The 18731-nt window shown below is 38.4% G+C and overlaps 1 protein-coding gene across 1 annotated transcript; it reads right to left on the bottom strand.

Annotated features, from left to right (window-relative positions):
• Nucleotides 1-807: 807 nt before the first annotated feature.
• LOC142169517 (uncharacterized) lies at nt 808-1284 on the bottom strand. Its single transcript, XM_075231385.1, has one exon. It carries the CDS (start codon nt 1282-1284, stop codon nt 808-810), a length of 477 nt encoding a protein of 158 aa, XP_075087486.1.
• Nucleotides 1285-18731: the final 17447 nt, after the last annotated feature.

Here is an 18731-nt window from a genome sequence, read left to right as displayed (position 1 = left end):
ACCAATTGAGAGTCCATCACATAGTAGGGCATAGGGACACTAGCTTTTCCTGCAAAAAAAGAAAATATTGTTAGTAAAAAATCTCATCACCATGTTCTCCTCCATAAGGATTTGAGCATGGTGATCACTTGTGTAAGCTCCAGTTGTCTTCTCTTCTATACATCTCTCCTCCATATGGATTTGAGCTTGATGATCGAGTGTGTTCCCAGAAATCCTCCTGCTCCAGCTGTGTGTTGTTGTATTCATTGTGTGGCACCATTCTTGGAATGTACTGAGATGATTTCCCTATACCTTCACTTTTTGTTGATGCCTGACAATGAACCTTCCATGTACCAAAAACCTGGGCAGCCTTCTTTTGCATTTCCAGTGGTGCAAATTCCTTCTTTGTACCTTCCTGTAGCAGGTACTCCTGCTTAGATCAGATGTTAGAAAATCAAAAATCCAAACCCCAATTGCCTTCCCTAGACCACTGGAGACTCTCCATGCTTTCATGCTTTTCATGTGTGTGCTCACCACTGACTTCACTACCTGGGAATGAGCACATAATGCTAATACCACCCATAGAAATTTAGTCAGTTGGTGAGTCATGTTTACAGTAATGATCCTTGCAAAAAAGGACACGATGTTAGTAAAAAAAATAGTGCACTTTGATCTCCTCTCTACATATTTGATCACAGTATTCCCATTGATTTCCTTTCATCCCTTAGATATCCATCTATTTCCCCTCTAGTTCTTGGCAGCCTTCACCCTCAAATAAGGACATTGCAATTTATCTGAATTCACAATCCTTCTACCTTGTGAGTCAAGTTATGCAAAGCCATGAGCCTCAATATCCCCACTATCCAATGCACAATTGGCTAGGCGATCTGCTAGACTATTGCCTTCCCTCAGAGTATGAGAAACTCGAACATTGCATTCCTCCATTAGCATTTTGATCTCCTCAACATACCCATTCACATTACAAGGGGCTACCCACTTTCCTTCTAATACATTCTTTAAGAGCATGGAATCTGTTTGCAGCATAACATGTGTTACTCGATGGTCAACACAGTATCTCATTGCCTTCAGAATTGCAATAGCCTCTGCCTCATTATTTGTAGTATGTGGTATCTCCCTTCCTAGTGCAAAAATTACATCTCCTTCCTCATCTCTCAGCACATAGCCTATGGAACTCCTTCCAGAATTTCCCCTACTCGCACCATCAATATTGACCTTGATCCATACTTTACTAGGAAATTCCCAGATTACTTTTGTTACCTTCAAACCTGGAGTATATTGCTCCATTTTTTGTATTAAGTCAGGCCATCTGTGAGGCACATTTTTAATAGTAGGTTTCCTTACTTTGACAAGAGATTGTAAGGTAGTAGAAACTTGATATATCACTCGACTAATTGTAACCACCTCACCATATTTCTGATTGTTCCTTCTTTTTCATAACTCCCACACGATGATCGCAGGTAATGCTTGTAGAATAGGCTGCAGCCTTGGTATAACTTTTGTTGTCCAGCATTTAACAATTGCATGGTGTAGTGTCAAACCTTCCCTACTTATTCCTGCATTTGTTAGAAAATAAGTCCATACTTTTGTAGCTGCAACTGTAGTAAAAAACTGATGAGGCAGTGATTCCTGCTCTTGAACACAACACCATCATTTCGATGGCATAAAATATCCCAATCGTCTCATCCAATCATCTAGAGGCAACTTTGCTTTCCAAACCTTTCACAAGAAGAAAGATATTTTAAAAGGCAATTCCTTTACCCACATTTTACTGTATGATATCGCAGGATCATTTCTTCTCCTTAAATACTCCCAAGCAGACTTTACAGTAAAATCCCATCTTGATTCCAACATCTAGTATGTTTTGTCTAGCACATCAATCGCAGTAGGGGGTTTAATATTCTCCAGTATATATACTGCTAACTCCTCAGGAAAAACCCCTATCCATCTATCAACATCCCATACACCATCGTGCACCACCTCATATATATTATTGATAGAATCATCAATGACAAATTTTGGAGGTACGACAAAATATAAAGCTCCAAGCCCTGTCCAGTTTTCATAGCAAAAGGTAGACGATCCGATTTTTAAATGCCATCCAATTTGATGTTCGACAAGATCTCTACATTCTAACATCTTCCTCCATATGTGTGATCCATCGCAATTGATCTTCTTACAGTACTTTTAACTCATGAATGAACTCCATAAGCTAGGTTTTGTTCTAAAGTTCCACCATAACTTACAAAATAAAGCTTTGGAGACATCATGCGGTTATCGAAAACCTACTCCTCCCTCTTCACATGGCAGACACAATTTATCTCAAGATGTCCAATGTCTACTCTTTGCACCCACAACACTACTCCAAAATAATTGAGCAAACATCTTGTGAAGCTTGTTTATAATATAGGGAGGGGGGAGGGGGGGGTTGACAACTGACTACAAGTGGATTGGCATACTTTGCAAAATATGTGAAATTAATATAGCTCTACCTCCAATTGATAACAACTTACCTTTCCAAGATTATAGTTTATTCATTGCTTGGGTGATGAGACCTTGATAATGATCCATTTTTCTTCTAGTGTAGAATATAGGACAACCAAGATATATAAATGGAAAATCTTGCCTACTGATGCTAGTTATCCTTTTGAACCTTATTCATCACTCTCTCAGGTGCAGGATGATGCATATAAACCGCAGATTTAGATTTATTAATTAGTTGACCAGAAGCAAGTTCATACGCAGATAACACTTCCATTATCAATTGCAAAGATGTAGCATCAGAGGAGGAAAAGATAATAGTGTCATCGACATATGAGAGATGGTTGATTTTTGGACTCCATTTTGGCAATCAAAATCCATAAAAATACAAATTCAAATGAAGTGCATTCAAACCTCTTGATAGTGCTTCGGCTGCCAGGATAAAGAGAGTAGGAGATAGTGGATCTCCTTGTTTCACTTCTCTTGTCGATTTGAAGAATCCATAAGGCTACCCATTTATCAACATAGAATACCAATTGTTTGAGATGATGCCAAAAACCAAACCTATGAATCTTTCTCCAAATCCCATCTTCCTCAGAACCTTAGTCAAGAAAAGCCAAGATAATCGAACATAGGCTTTAGTCATGTCTAATTTTATCACAACATTAGGTCATGCTTTAGTCCTTATTCTAATATCTGTGATTATTTCGTGAGTTAGCAACACATTCTCAATGATGCTTCTCCCCTTAACAAAACCTTCCTGCTCGTTTGATATTAGATTAGGAAGTATACCAGCTAGCCTCTCATGAATAACCCTCAAGAATACTTTATTTATAAAATTTCTAAGGCTAATTAGTCGCATATCAGAATAAGTATTAACCTCTTTCTTCTTAGGTAATAACACCAAATTTGTGTGAGTCACAAACTTTGGTAAATTCTGTCCATTGAAGAAAGCTCTAACCTTGTCATACACATTATCTCCGACTATATCCCAGCATGTGTGGAAAAAATACCCAGTGAAACCATCAGGTCCCCATGCACTGTCCCCATTGAGCCCAAACACTACCTCTTGCACTTCATCTTTGGTAGGCTGCCTCATGAGTATTTCATTCTGTTCATTATTCACCATGTGTGGCACATGATTCAGTATCCCAAATGCTTCAGGAACCTTATCTTCATGAAATTGAGCATTGAAAAAAATCACAGTTTTATCTGCCATAGATGTAGTATCTTCAATCCACTTGCCCTCGCTATTTTGAATTCTCTTTAATTCCAACCTTTTCCTTCTTCCATTGACTTAAGCATGAAAAATCTTTGTATTCCTATCTCCATCTTTGAACCATGACATTCCAGATTTTTACTTCCAAAATTCCTCCTCCAAAGCTAAATACTTTATGAACTCTGCTTGAACTTTCATAAGCCTTTCTCTATTCTAAAAAGAAGGATTCAATTCCAATTGTGCTGCATGGACTAAGACAACCTCTTCCAAACAAGCAATCCTTTGAAAGATATTTCCATATGTAGCCTTGCTCCAAGTTGAAAGGGCTTTCTTCACCTTTTTGAGTTTGTGATTGAACAAAGTAAAAGGGTTAGCACGAAAATCAACATTCCAGTTCTCTGCTACACTAGCTTTGAATGATGTATGCTTGGTCCAGAAATTAAGAAATTTGAATATTTTCTTAATTGGTATTGTCGAGGCATTTACACTCAACATCATTGGGCAGTGGTCTGAACCTATCTTAGATAGATGAGTAATCTCTAACCTTGCAAACATTTGCTGAAATTCTACATTCGCTAAGAATTTGTCGAGTCACTTAAAAATGCAGTCATTTTCACCTCGCCCATTCCACCAAGTGTATATGCTCCCTTTAAATCTAAGATCAAATAAGTTACATGTATTTACATAATGCCTAAAATCAAGAACTTCATTCATATGCATGGGCAGGCCACCAAATCTTTCTTCTTCATCCTAAATAACATTAAAATCTCCTCCGACTAGCCAAGGAAGAGACATGTCCCTTGCAATTGCATATAAATTGTTCCACATCTCAATTCTTTCAGTAGAATCACATTTTTCATAGACAAATGTAACAATGAAAGACATCCGAGTATCCATGTTTGTCAGTTTTAAGGTCAGTTGTTGCTCCATATTAATGATGATATCAACTCCATGATATTCATCTACAAACACCCAAATTTTATTTGAGACATTAACGAAGGCTTGTGGCATTCCAATCTTTCTTCTATACCTTTCTACCTTCCTTGATTTTTGCATTGGTTCCATGATCCCTATGAATTAAAAATGATGCTGCCTCTGCATATTGACAAGCCTCTCAAAGGCTTTCTTTGTATTCACCGATCTCACATTCCAAATTATAGCATTCATCATTGATTGTGCGATTTAGATAGGGTCCTTCTTGTTTGAACCCCGGATGGAACTACACTTTGATTCTCTCTGGATTGCTTCTTCTTTCCCCTCCCATCATATTTTCCTTTCTCAATTGCTCTAGGTTGAAAGATCACCTTGCCTTGACATATTCATAAAGTTCTGTGCCATAGATTCTTCATCCATATCTCCCCCTTTTCCTCCTGCATTCTCATCATCACCATGATCCTTCTGTTGGGCTGCTAGTTGATTTCTCTTGGGATTAGGGATGAGTGATTTTTTAGCATTAGCTTTCCCTTCATTGGCTTTTTTTCCGCAACATCCAATGGAACAGTGTTTGCAATAAGTTGCTCCTCCTTTTTTAGTTTCCCATTCATATCTTGTTTGTCAATCTCAGCAGAGTTTGGCTCATCACCTATACCACTTTTATCTCCTCTAGTACCTCCAGGATCATTCAACAAATTATTCTTCGCATCAGGGTGGTCATTAATCCTAGTAGGAGTAACTGTAGCTACATGGGAATTCTGTATCTGCAATTTTTGTTTCTCACTTTCTTGAACAGTTGGAGCTTCAAGAAGTTGTTGGTTGTCATTGTGTGCTGTCACAGCTTTTACACCTTGTCTATTCACACTTTGTTCCTCTTCTCCATCTTGATCATCTTCAGTTATGTCTTGGTCCTCACTATCTTCCTCATCTCCCAGTAGTTCACCCTCCTATGAATCCTCCTCAATTTGATCTCTCCATAACTTGTCATCACCCAACTGAATTTTTCCAGAATCTTTTAGCAAAGTATCTGAATCGAGTGAGTCTTGAGATTGGATTTCCTGGCATGATGTATTGATAGCAACTAAATTAACACCAAAAGTTCTTTGCACCCATTGTGAGGTAGACTCCTTATTTGCTTCAAAAGTGTCTTTAACTTTGTCGATCGAGCTGCCTTCATTACTTTCCTTAGACACCCCAGTCCTAGGAGACTTAGGATTAAAGTTTGGTGTTGCTGCATTAAGTGTTTTCCCAATAGTAACTGGACTAGGTGTAGGAGCTCGATTATTACTATCTTCTACTACTGCCGGCTGATTGTTAGCATCATGATCTCCTCCATTTTTGTGTACTACCACAACATTATTAGCAGCTTGAATCTGCTTCTGCACCACAGTAGTATTTACATGCCCATCTTCCTCAACTTCTAACACTGCAAACTTGTTTCCCACTTGCACCAGTTGACTTTCATCTTGATTAACTGTAATTATTTCTTTTCCAGTAGTTGCTTGAATTTCCTTCTGAATAACAGTCTTCTTCGTACGATTATCTCTCACCTCTTTTCATTGTTCCTTACCATTACCATTCACATTGCCTACCACTTTGCCACTCGACAAAATCATTAAAGGTCCCTGTTGATTTAAGTTTGTTGCAACAGTAGCCTGCTCACCTTGTTTAGTAACTTCATTCCTAGCTTATTGCTCAACACTGTTATTCTCCATTAGTTCTGTACGAATCCTCCAACACTCAATCATATTATGGCCCTATAGCTTACACTCTTTACAGTATTTGGGCAAAAAATCATATTTAATGGTTACCCATTCAGTCCTCACAACTCTAGTTGCTTCATTCTCGATATCCATACGCACCTTCTTACGTAAGCCAGCTAGCAAATCAGCAAGGACTTTCACTCGTGCACAACTAGGCGTTGTTTTATTAATAGTAGCCGTATCAAGATGAAGAGGCTTACCCACAGCTGACGTCAAGGAAAATAGACACTCTTTGACAAAAATAGTTGGTAACAAATTTGGAAACGAAATCCACGCCATTACCTTTGGTGTTTCCTCCCCGACCTTGAATTTTGCATCATAAATCAACGTTCTTAATTGATATTCATAACCCACCTTGTTTTTCACATAATACACACTCTTCGACGTAAAATGAATAAAATATTGCCATAACGTCAGTCGAATTAATACGTGCTTGTCGCGAAGATATCCAATATTACACTCTCCTTTAATTCCACATTGAAGAGGGACAATTTGACGTAGTTCGTTAAGCTCAGGCCATCCATATGAGAATTTACAAACTACTGCATATTACAATCTTTTTCAATCACATTCATTCGCTCAACCTCTGCTTCAGTAAACTTAACAATAGGTTGTCCATTAAGCAAACTAGCTCGACGAAGTGCAATTGGTTCAACAGAATTAGCTCGTTCCTGCAGGGCACTATTCATTGTTAAAGGTTTCAGGATTTTCGAGAAATCTAAATGCTGGAGATTGGATTTTGTGGTCGTATTTGTTAGGGCGATGGAGAGAGAAGGCTGACCAGCCGGAAAAGATGGCTGGCCGCCGGCCATTGTGGTCATTGATGCTCCAAATTCTAGCTTTTTGTGATGAACAGTAGCGAATCACTGTTTCATTGGTTTAATGGGTCGCTTTCGCACTGTACGGCACTGTAGCAGGCAGCTCCTTGAGAGAAAATTATAGAGAGAGAAATGTTTTTGGGGGGTAAGCCGAATTTCAATTACATTTTGAAGACATTATTTTTTAATTAAATAAGTAATCAAAATTAACAGCGGAATAAATATGAATATACAACCTCCCAAGACTAGTAGTACCGAGTTACAAACTCTAACTGAATACGTGGAATGATTACTAGGACCGAATATACAATACTATTTGATTACAAGGGACCGCGACGATCAAGCAGCTCTACCTTGAATCCTTACGATCCCTCTGTAACTCTGCTCAAGTCTGATATCTCCAATACCTGGCTCTGCACAAAAATGTGCAGAAGTGTAGTATAAGTACACCACAGTCGGTACTCAGTAAGTATCAAGACTAACCTCAGTGGAGTAGAGACGAGGTACAGTCAAGACACTCACTAGTCTAATAACATGTGCAATATAATATACAAAATAATAGAAAACAAATAACAATAATAGCAACATCAAAATCCAGTGATATGCACATGAATACAATAAGAACACTATTAATATCGCTCAATAAATAATGAATACATGTACACCCAATTAAATCAAATTCTCCAAATAAATGTCTTTCACATATAAATTCTTCCAAATAACTCTCTTTCAAATATAATTTTCTCAAATAAGTTTTTTTCAAATAAAATTCTTTCAATAAATCTTTTCAAACATAAATTTCCTAAAATAAATATCTTTCAAATATAATTTTCTCAAATAAATATCTTTCAAATACAATTCTTTCATATAATACTTTCTAAGCACAAATCCTTCCAAATAAATATTTTGAATATAATTCTTTCAATTAAGATGTTACCCCGTGACACCTCATTTCATAAATCTTAAAAATATGGGTTTCAGCCTATTTTCATATTTCCAAGGCACATCATGCCCATAATTAGATCATCAAATTTTCCGGGCACCTCGTACCCTCATTTCATATCACAACTGCAAGGACAATTCACGTGCCAATATCCTCATTATTTACTCACAGCATGTCGTGCCCATATTTTATTTTATAATCCGCATGGCAATAGCCACAGACTCTCAATTTCAACATAAATCAGATTGATATCAATTTACCAACAACAAGACAAATTGCACAAGGTATAAAAATAAACACAAGAAAATCACATCACATGAAAATCACCAACACCACAACTCCACATCATCACATAATCGCTCCTATTGCCACTCTTATCGCTCCTATAACCACCCTTATTACTCCGCCCAAACAATATCAATAGTCACCCTTATCACTCATATTGCCACCCTTATAGCTCCTATAGCCGCCCTTATCGCTCCGCCCAGACAATATTCTAACAAACACAACAACAGTGAAAGGCCACCCTTATACCCACATAATATCAATTATGAAATGCCACCCTTATCTCCTCAAAATAATAACTCACACAACACAACAATTTACACAGCAAATTATCACGACAAACTAAAAAAATCAATCCACATTACAGTTTGCCCAATGGCTACAATAAATTCCAAGGATAAAATAAAATAAATTAATTTCACAACAAGTAGCCCAAGGCTTCACACAATGTATATATAAAACCTCAAAAACAATCAACAGAGAAAGAAAAATAATCAACATAGGGCACGCCTTCGCTAATCCAGATTTAGATAATTATATTAACGTCTCTTCTTAAGTTCATTTAATTAATTATTTGCAGAGGAAAAATTCATAATTAAATTAAATCCCACGAATATCAAACCAACAATACTCACGAAATTACACAAACTTTCAAGTAACAATCAGATCACATTGTCAAATAAAAAATAATTCAACAACAAGGATTTAGGCATGGCAAGTAGATAATTTAATAAATACTAACAATTATCCAAATTACTGCACGATTTGCTCAAGACTTTATCTCAATGAATTTTGCACATATAAGCCCAAGTACGTACTCGTCACCTCACATACACGGTTTTTCACATTTCACAAATGGCACATAAGACTCGATGCCTAAGGGGTAATTCCCCCACTCGAGGTTAAGCAAGACACATACCTATTTGAAATTAGGCCGATATTCCAAAATAGCCTTCTTACTTGAATTCACCTCCGGACAACTCAAATCTATCCAAATTAATTGTATAACTTCATTAAAATTCATTGGAAATAATTCCGGATAATAATACGTCGACTTAAAGATTTATTCCAAAAAGACAACAAAAGTCAATGCGGGGCTCGCCCCTCGGAACCCGACATAATTTTCATGAAATCCGAACACTCATTCCAATACGAGTTCAACCATACCAATTTTATCAAATTCCAATAACAACTCAATCTCCAAATCTTAAAATTTCGTCTTTGGAAGATTTTACAAAAATCTTGATTTCCTCCATTTAAATCCGAGTTAAATGATGAATATAACCATAGATTCATGAAATATAATCACTTTAGGATATAGAACACTTAGCCCAAATCCGAGCTCCAAATATTCCAAAACGAAAATGGCGAAATGACCATTTTTGGTCTTTATGATTCTGCCCAGTTTCGCACCTGCAGACTAATTTTTCGCATCTGCGGCCTCGCTTTTGCGAGCCAAGAAGCGCATCTGCGATGATCACTGTCCATCCCCAATCTCGCACCAGTGGAGAAATTCTCGCTTCTGCGATGATCTCACATTCGTATCATTTCTGCTTCTGCGCTGCCTCGTCACTTCTGCGTAGAAAACATCGCACCTGTGATTGCGCATGTGCGAAAGGCTGTCCGCATCTGTGACCTTTCCCCAGTCCTGACCAAGCCGCATTTGCGACCAATTTGTTGCTTTTGCGGTCGCGCACCTGTGACCATTTCCATCGCAGGTGCGATTTGCATCAAAACTGGAAAAAATTCCAGAATTCCTTCAAGCATAATTTTGGTCTGTTTAACCATCCGAAATTCGTCCGAGGCCCCCAAGATCTCAATTAATTATACCAACATATCCCAAAATACAATACAAACTTAGTCGAGGCTTCAAACCACGTCAAACAATGCCGAAATTATGAATCGCACATCGAATCAAATTTTGAGTTTTTAAATCTTTCAACTTCAATATTTTGCGCCGAAACATGTCAAATCAATCCGGAATGACTTCAAATTTTACATACAAGTGATAATTGACGTAATGGATCTATCCCCATTTCTGGAATCGAAATCCGACCTCGTTATAAAAAATTCCACCTTCAGTCGAACTTTCCAAAATCTTCTATTTTCCAACTTTCGCCAAAATGTGTCGAATTGTCCTACGGACTTCCAAATCCAAATCCAAACATACGCCTAAGTCTAAAATCATCATACGAAGCTATTGCCATCATCGAAAATCTATTACGGGGTTGTTTGCTCAAAAGTCAACTCTCCGAATAACTCTTTCCATTTAAGCTTCTAATTAAGAATTGCTCTTTTAATTTAATTCTGAGTCTTCAGTAGATCAAACTCGACCACACCCGCGGGTCATAAAACATATTACAAAGCTGCTCGAGACCTTAAGATACTGAACGGGATGTTAATTCTTAAACGACAAGTCGAGTCGTTACAACCTGCGATTGCGCAGATGCAGGTAGTGGATCGCAGAAGCGGAGGCTCGCTGGGTAAGTTATTTTCATAGGAGCGCATGTTTTCCCGCAAAAGCGGATGTGCAGGTACGAGCCCAAGCTTTGCAGGTGCGGAAATGCCTGGGCAATGTTTAAAAATGAGGGTTCCGAGATTTTATGATCATTGTTAGTCAATAATATTGGATTATCAATTAGTATTTCCACTAGATTACATGTATTAGTGATTTGAGTTGAAAAATTGTGAAAACCATCTTAGTTTAGATTGAAGATTTAAGGGTCGAGTTGATGTCGTAATTTAGTAATTTTGGTATGGTTGGACTCGTGGTTGAATGAGAATTCATATTTTGTAACTTTTGTCGGGTTTCGAGACGTGGGTGCCACGGACAATTTTTGAGTTAAAATTTGGATTTTATTGGAAAATTAGTATTTTCATATGGAATTAATTCCAATAATTTGTATTGACTCAATCAAATTGATTATGACTAGATTCGAGGCGTTTGTAGACCGATTCGCGAGGCAAAGGCATAGCGGAGTAAAATATTATACGGCTTGCGGTAAGTAATATTTCTAGACTTGGTTCTGAGGGTATGAATCCCTAATTATTGTGTTATATCAATTGTTGGAGGTGACGCACATGCTAGGTGACGAGCATGTGGGCGTGCACCATAGAAATTGTGACTTAAATAAATTCTGTGGAGTTGAAAAATTAAAGAACCATGTTATTATCCATGTATCCTCCACGTGTTAGAGAAATTGAGCTGAGGCTCTTATTAAAGATCATGTTTAGGCTACGTGCCGATATTTTGGGACCCACAGGGTCGTGTTGCTGTTGAATTTAATTGTTTTATGAAAGTATATTTCATACTTAGTCATGTTCATCCATTGTGAGTATATTTTTAGGATCGATATTGCCCGCCTGCAGCAGGCCATATTAGCTTTATATATATATATATATATATATATATATATATATATATATATATATATATATATATATATATATGTGTGTGTGTGTGTGTGTGTGTGTGTGTGTGTGTGTGTGTGTGTGTGTGTGTGTGTGTGTGTGTGTGTGTGTGTGTGTGTGTGGTTGCCCTTCTGCAGCAGGTCTTATAGGCTTTATTATTATAAGGATTGGGACTGCCATAAGACCCATCATTTCGATTATCAAGGTAGTTGCCTTACGTCCGCAGACCTTGACTCTCTTTCCTTTCAGTTTTTGTACTGTTCTATATTCTCAGATAGTGTTTTTATCAGTCAGACTTTGTTATCATTTATATGCTCATGCACTCAGTGACATTGGGTTTTGGGAGTGTTCTATGTACGTATTAATGAGATTTTTGTATTGACTTTAAATATTATATCTTTAAACTTAAAAGAAATTGTGATTTATTGAGGTTGTCGGCTTGCCTAGTATCGAGATACGCGCCATCACGACAGGTTAGGATTTTGGGGTTGTGAGAAGTTGGTATCAGAGCCTAGGTTACATAGGACTCACGAGTCATGAGCAGGTTTAGTAGAGTCTTGCAGATCGATATGGAGACGTTTGTACTTATCTTCGAGAGGCTGCCGAACCCTTAGGAAATTTCACTTTCTTGTATTCTATCGTGCGGCATTGATTCAGCTTGAAACATAGCTCTTTGAATCTCTTCCATACATTCGTGTGCATATGTGAGCACCCGGTATCGTCTTTGCATCGCCGACTTTTGATTCCATGAATGAGGTTTGAGATGAGTATTATGTGTTTTGGTGATAGGCCAATCTGGAGGACTTAAGGCCGGGGTTAGACTGCAACTTAAGCGCGGTAGTTTTAGTTGTGAGAACTTATGCGTTTGGACTTATGCATTCGGTAGTATCCCTATGAGTGGAATCTGTGGCTCGATGAGCGGTTGAATGACTATATAATGAGTATGATGTGAATGCGTGATGTATTTAGATGGGTTGAATGAGACAAATAAAGTTTACTTATGACTCAAGAGTTTGCTATTGTATACTTGATTCATGTTTTGATATGACGTACGCTCTTAAGTTGTGAGTGCGTTGAGGGATCTTTCATGTTTTTAATTGTAGAGCAAAGTAGATTTTCATGTCGTGTTGATAAGTTCAAACTCAAAAATATTAAGTGATTCTGTAGTAATTATGGTTGCGAAAGGGTATAGTAAGATGCCAATATGAGGCTAAGCAAGTGGGTTATCTCCTGCAGAGTAATCTACATATGTGTGTTCCTTATAATGTTGAATGGAGGGTTTCTTTTCTCCCATATGGGTATATGTGTTGATATTTGAGTTTGGTTTAGTTGAGAATGTTCCTTATAATGTTGATATTTGATTTTGGTTTCTTTTCTCCCATATGGAGGGTTTCTTTTCTTCCTTATGACTTGACCGTCACGGGGATGAAGGCGAGCTTAGTAGATGATTTGAGGTATTTTATGGTTTGTGTTACCTGATCTTGTGAAGGATTTTTGTGCAATTGACTGCGGGATTATGACAATAGTTGAGTATGAGTATGGTGAGTTATCAGATGTTTTGTTATATGGCTTTGCGCCGAGTGGGGGAGTCTGCTATCTACGATTTGATTGCACAATTATGTGCGGTATTGGTTTTGGTCAGAGGCATAATTGTTGATTAGTTATGACTTGTAGAGGTTGAGATCGGGAATGACTCGAGTAAGAAAATTTCTTGAATGCGGGTTATATTGCACTTTATGAAAATATGAAAAATCATGAAATGATTAAATTGTTATTTTGAAAGATGTAGTGCGCACGAAGTATGAATTTTATTGGTGGTGTTAAGGTAGGGTTACTTCTTTGGGGGCTGTTGTGCTAATAGGGCTTGTGTCTTTCGGCCCGTTTGGGCGGTGCAATTTAGATTGAGTGACTTTCGAAAGGGTTCTAATGGATTCAAAATATATATGTGGCAATTGAAAATTTTTCGGATTCGTATATTGCTAGAATTGGTTATTTACACTGGATGGTGCCGGGACATGCGGTAATTCTGTATGACTATTGGATGGTGCCGGGACTTGCTGTAATTCTATATGACTATGGATTCTACATTTCAGTGCAAGACAGGTAAAAAGGAACAATTTTAAGTCAACATAAGGTCTTTTCAGTGTGGGGGTCTCAGTTATGGTACTTTTTGGGGTGCTTAAGAAGGGCCTTAGGGCAGTATGGTTTAATGTAAGGATATCTTGTAGTGAGTTTGGGAAGGATCGTACTGTTCTGACAAGGAGAAGTGTCAACTTGAGGGTAATTCAGAAGAAACTCGAAGTAAATAGGACAACTAAGTAGTAGGCTAGACCAGTATGGTAATGGTATGCTCGGTTCTTTTTTGTAATTATGATGTGGTGAGACTTTACAGATGTTTTGGTGGCAATATTATTTGGTTTGGTGACTTGCGTGTCTTGGTCAAATTAGAGGAATTCAGTTCTGATAGTTTGGTTATGAGCAAATGGATTTCAAAGTGTTCTTGATGGGTTGAGCCGGATATTTTCTACCGGTTTTGGGGAAACGTGTTGTGTATTGTGATTTTCTCCTGGAATGAAGCAATGGGGAGGTTTCTAACTAACCGGGTATGTAATTTGCTGATGACTCAGAGTTGATAATGAGATTCTCGTGCTTGTTACATGATAGCATGATAGATGTGGTGTATTGCGCGGGATTAAGATTTACATGTACAAGGTGGCAGTTTATTCTTGAAGGGAAGGTCATGAATTATGGAGAAAATGGTCAGTTTTAGATATTTAGATTAATGTTATAACTGCTCGGTAATCCCTGAGAATGGTACGTATTTCAGAAGGCGCATTGTTTTTTGACTTACGGATGTTCATTGGTATTACGGTACTCACCTGGGTGATAGACTGTTGATATTCCAATTATCACTATGCGGCACGGAAGAATTATGGAAGTATTCCTAGTGGGATAATTGTGCATGAAGGATGTGATAGTCATTCAAGTGCTGGAGTTATGATAAGTTACGGTGGTTCATGTGTTCTATGAATTTGGGGGACTGGGAGTTCTATAAAGCAAATTGTTTCAGGGTTGCGACCTGGTTGAGGTGAGTATTTTATTTAAACTCAGTGGAGGCACTAATTGCGTTAATTATTTGTGATAGTTGCGTGCCACGAGTGCATACATATGGGACGTTTGAGCCATGTGCGGGCATCAGGGCAAGTATTCATATTCTGATGAATGCTTAGGCAAAGATATGCCTAGAGTTGACTGTTAAGCATAAAGTTATAACATTTCTTGTATTCATACCTTTGTCGAGATCTATTTGGACTACACTTTAGGTTACGAAGAGGCTAATTCCCTAAATAAATTGGGTTGTTACTATTTATGCGTTAACTTGCCGATTTGAGTGGTGATAGCACACTTTGCACCTGCCTACTCTATGGCGTGTTGTTTATACCAGTCCAGGAGCATGAGAATCTTAATTCATTTATCATATACATGTGTACTTATTTGATTGCTCCTGTATGATATGCTTGGATTGGAGGCATGTGACCATGCCAGGCATATTATATTATTGGCACGTGAGTTGTCCGTGCAGATCCACATACTGATATTATTGGTACGTAAGTTGTCCATGCGGGTCCAGATATTGATATTATAGCACGTGAGTTATCTGTGATGTTAATGTGAGCTCTAGAAGAGCTGGTTACTGTTATTAAATTCGTGTGTCTTGGTTCTACTATATATAATGAGCTTATTGCATTGCAGTTGTGGTGGTGCTTATTGAACTTGCAATACGGTTTTCTTCTTTGAGACATCTGCCATTTTTGGTACAAGGTTGCGCAGTTGTGGCTTGAGTTGTATTGTGTGGAATGTTTGTGGGATAGTTGTGTTTAATAATATATGGTCATTGGACCTAGAATGGGTATTATCAGATTTTATTACGGTATATTGGGAGGATAATATTGAAAGTCGTCTTAGAAGGTGATTATGGTACTCGTTGGGGCGAGAAAGCTCCATGACTTGTTGATCTGATAAGTTGTCATGAGATTTTGCATGTTTCTTTCATTATCAGCAGTGTACGAAGATTTTGGAACGAGGTTTTGGCTGATATAGGGTTTAATACTAGTACCATGTTGGTTTTGTGAAGTTACTATGATCGTGAATGATGTTGCGAGTATGCGAGTTGTGTAGAATGTTATGTGATTATATCTGGGGTTATGGTTATGGATTGATACAGCTTGTTCAAACTTATACAATGTGTAGATGTGAGACTCGGGTATTGTAAGAAATTATGGATGTTAGAAATTGGGTTCTAAATTTTATGGACTAAGGTTAATGTAATGATCTTCAATTGTGTTGTGTTATCAGGCCTATGGAATAAGATGGCGTGGGATCACCTCGGGTATGTGCGTGGTAAGATGGAATAGTGATTTGATGGCTTGGAAACAACTCTTGGTAAGTTCGAGCATGAACGTATGTTTAAGTGGGGCAGAATGTAACGACCCAGACGGTCGTTTTGAGTATTTCAGCCCCCTTCCCCCATTTACTGCTCAATTTGTGCTTTACAATTGTTATATGACTTGCCGGGTGTAACGACCCGATCGATTGTTTTGAATATTTGCACTTTGCTCGGTTTTTTGAGGGCATGAGTAGCTCCGTATGATGTACTTTGACTTGTGTGAATCGTCGGTTTTGGTTTGCAGGCATTTCGGAATCGAATTGGAAGAATGAATTTCATTGTTGAAGCTTTAAATTGGGAGAGTTGACCAAGTTTGACTTTTTAGCATTTGACCTCGGATAGGAATTCTGATGGTTCCATTAGCTTCGTTATGTGATTTTGGACTTAGGAGCGCGTACGGAATGTGATTTGGAGGTCCGTAGTGGAATTAGGCTTGAATTGGCAAAAGTTGGAATTTCGGCAATTTCGATCGGCAGTGGAAAATTTGATATCGGGGTCAGAATGGAATTTTGGAAGTTGGAGTAGGTTCGTAGTGTCATTTGTGATGTGTGTGCAAAATTTGAGGTCATTCGGACATGGTCTGGTTGGTTTCAGCATCGGTTGTTGAATTTGTAAGTTTAGAAGTTCTTAGGCTTGAATCTAAGGTAATTTGTTGTTTTGATATTGTTTTCAGTGATTTGAAGGTTTGACTAAGTTCGTATGATGTTTTAGGATTGGTTGGCATGTTTGGTTGAGGTCCCGGGGGCCTCGGGTGAGTTTCGGGTGTGTTTCGAGTGAGTTTTGAGCGAGTTCAAGCATTTCCGGAACTCAGGTATGATTTTGGTGCTTTAAATTTCGCGGACCGCCGCAGAATTTGCGGCCGCGCTTGGAAGTTTTGTAGATCTGCTGGTCCGACTTCGAAAGCCTAAATCATTTGATCTGCAAGGAATTTTGAGATGATTCAAAAACGAAAGTTATAGCCCTCCGTGTGTAGTTTCAAGAAAGTTAGAGAAGTCATCATTTGGACATCTGTAGAGAATGTTATGGCCAAAATCTTAAATCCTGGCAGTGCAGCCACCAAAAGCGCGGCCGCGATCAAAATTTCACGGACCGCAAAGTGGGAGGCCAGAGGTGCACTTTATAAAAGGGGCTTAGGGCATTATTTCACATTTTTGACCTAGGGAGCTCGGTTTATGGTGATTTTCCGTGGGTGTTTCAAGAAATTCATCTGGGTAAGTGATTCTAACTCGAATTTGGTTAATATACATGAATATATCAATGATTTCATCATCTGATTAGTACTTTGAGGTGGAAATTTGGGGAAAATTGTAAAAACTTCATAAAATGAATTTTTGGGATTTGAATGTCGATTCGAAGTTGGATTTGAGTGAAACTAGTATGGTTGGATTCGTGAGTGAATGGACTTTCTAGTTTTGTAAATTTTGTCGAATTTCGAGACGTGGGCCCGGGGCCCGGGTTTGAGCCGATTTCGTGATTTTGGTCTAATTTGATAATTTTTCTTCTGGAATTCATTTCATTAGCGTATATTGATGGTATTCTACTGATTGTGAATAGATTCAGAGCATTTGGAGGCCGAGTCGAGAGGCAAGAGCATCGCGGGGTAGAGATTTGACCGGTTTGAGGTAAGTAACGATTGTAAATCTAGTCTTGAGGTTATGAAACCCTAGATTTCGTTTCATTCTACTATTTTGAGGTGACGCACATGCTAGGTGACGGGCGTGTGGGTGTGCACTGTTGGGGATTTTGACTTGGTCCGTCCAGTAGCAACTGTAAAGTTGCATATTTTGTTGATGCTATGTGATACTTATATGTTTTAGAAAGAATTTCTGTAAATTGGGCGGAATGCCATGTTTTGGGCCTCGTGCCATTGCTGTTTGGACCCTTAGGGGCCTTTTCTTACTATCCTCTAACTGTTTTCGATTGAAAATCTATACTTAGTCATGGTTATACTTGTTTACTGCATAACTCAGTTTTTATTACTCTATTTTGATGCATATAAATGTTGTTTTGGGCTGAATACCCTGTTTTACTGAAATGCCCGAGTGGCTTGAGAGGTTTATGACTGAGTGAGGCCGATGGCCTGATTTGTGAGGATATATTTGGGATCGAGTTGCACGCCGTATCATGTTTGATATAGGCCGAGGGCCTGAGTGATTTGTGCCATGATTTGGCTTGATATTGCGCTTGGGCTGAAGAAGCCCTTCCGGAGTCTGTAGACACCCCCAGTGAGCGCAGGTACCTACTGAGTGCGAGTGCTGAGTGCTGAGTGACTGGGAGGCATGAGTGATTGTGAGGTATGCCTGAGTGGCATGAGTGATTGTGAGGTATGCCCGAGAGGCATGAGTGACTGTGAGGTTTGCCCGAGGGGCTATTTTTGATTTCATCATTTTTGCTCACCTTGCATTGAGCCTCTTTTGAAAAGCTGTTGAAAAAT

The sequence above is a fragment of the Nicotiana tabacum genome, chromosome 15 (assembly GCF_000715075.1).
Source record: "Nicotiana tabacum cultivar K326 chromosome 15, ASM71507v2, whole genome shotgun sequence".
NCBI classification, from domain to species: Eukaryota; Viridiplantae; Streptophyta; class Magnoliopsida; order Solanales; family Solanaceae; genus Nicotiana; species Nicotiana tabacum.
The sequence above is the reverse complement of the archived record's forward strand: the minus strand, read 5'-3'. Positions and strand labels throughout refer to the sequence as shown.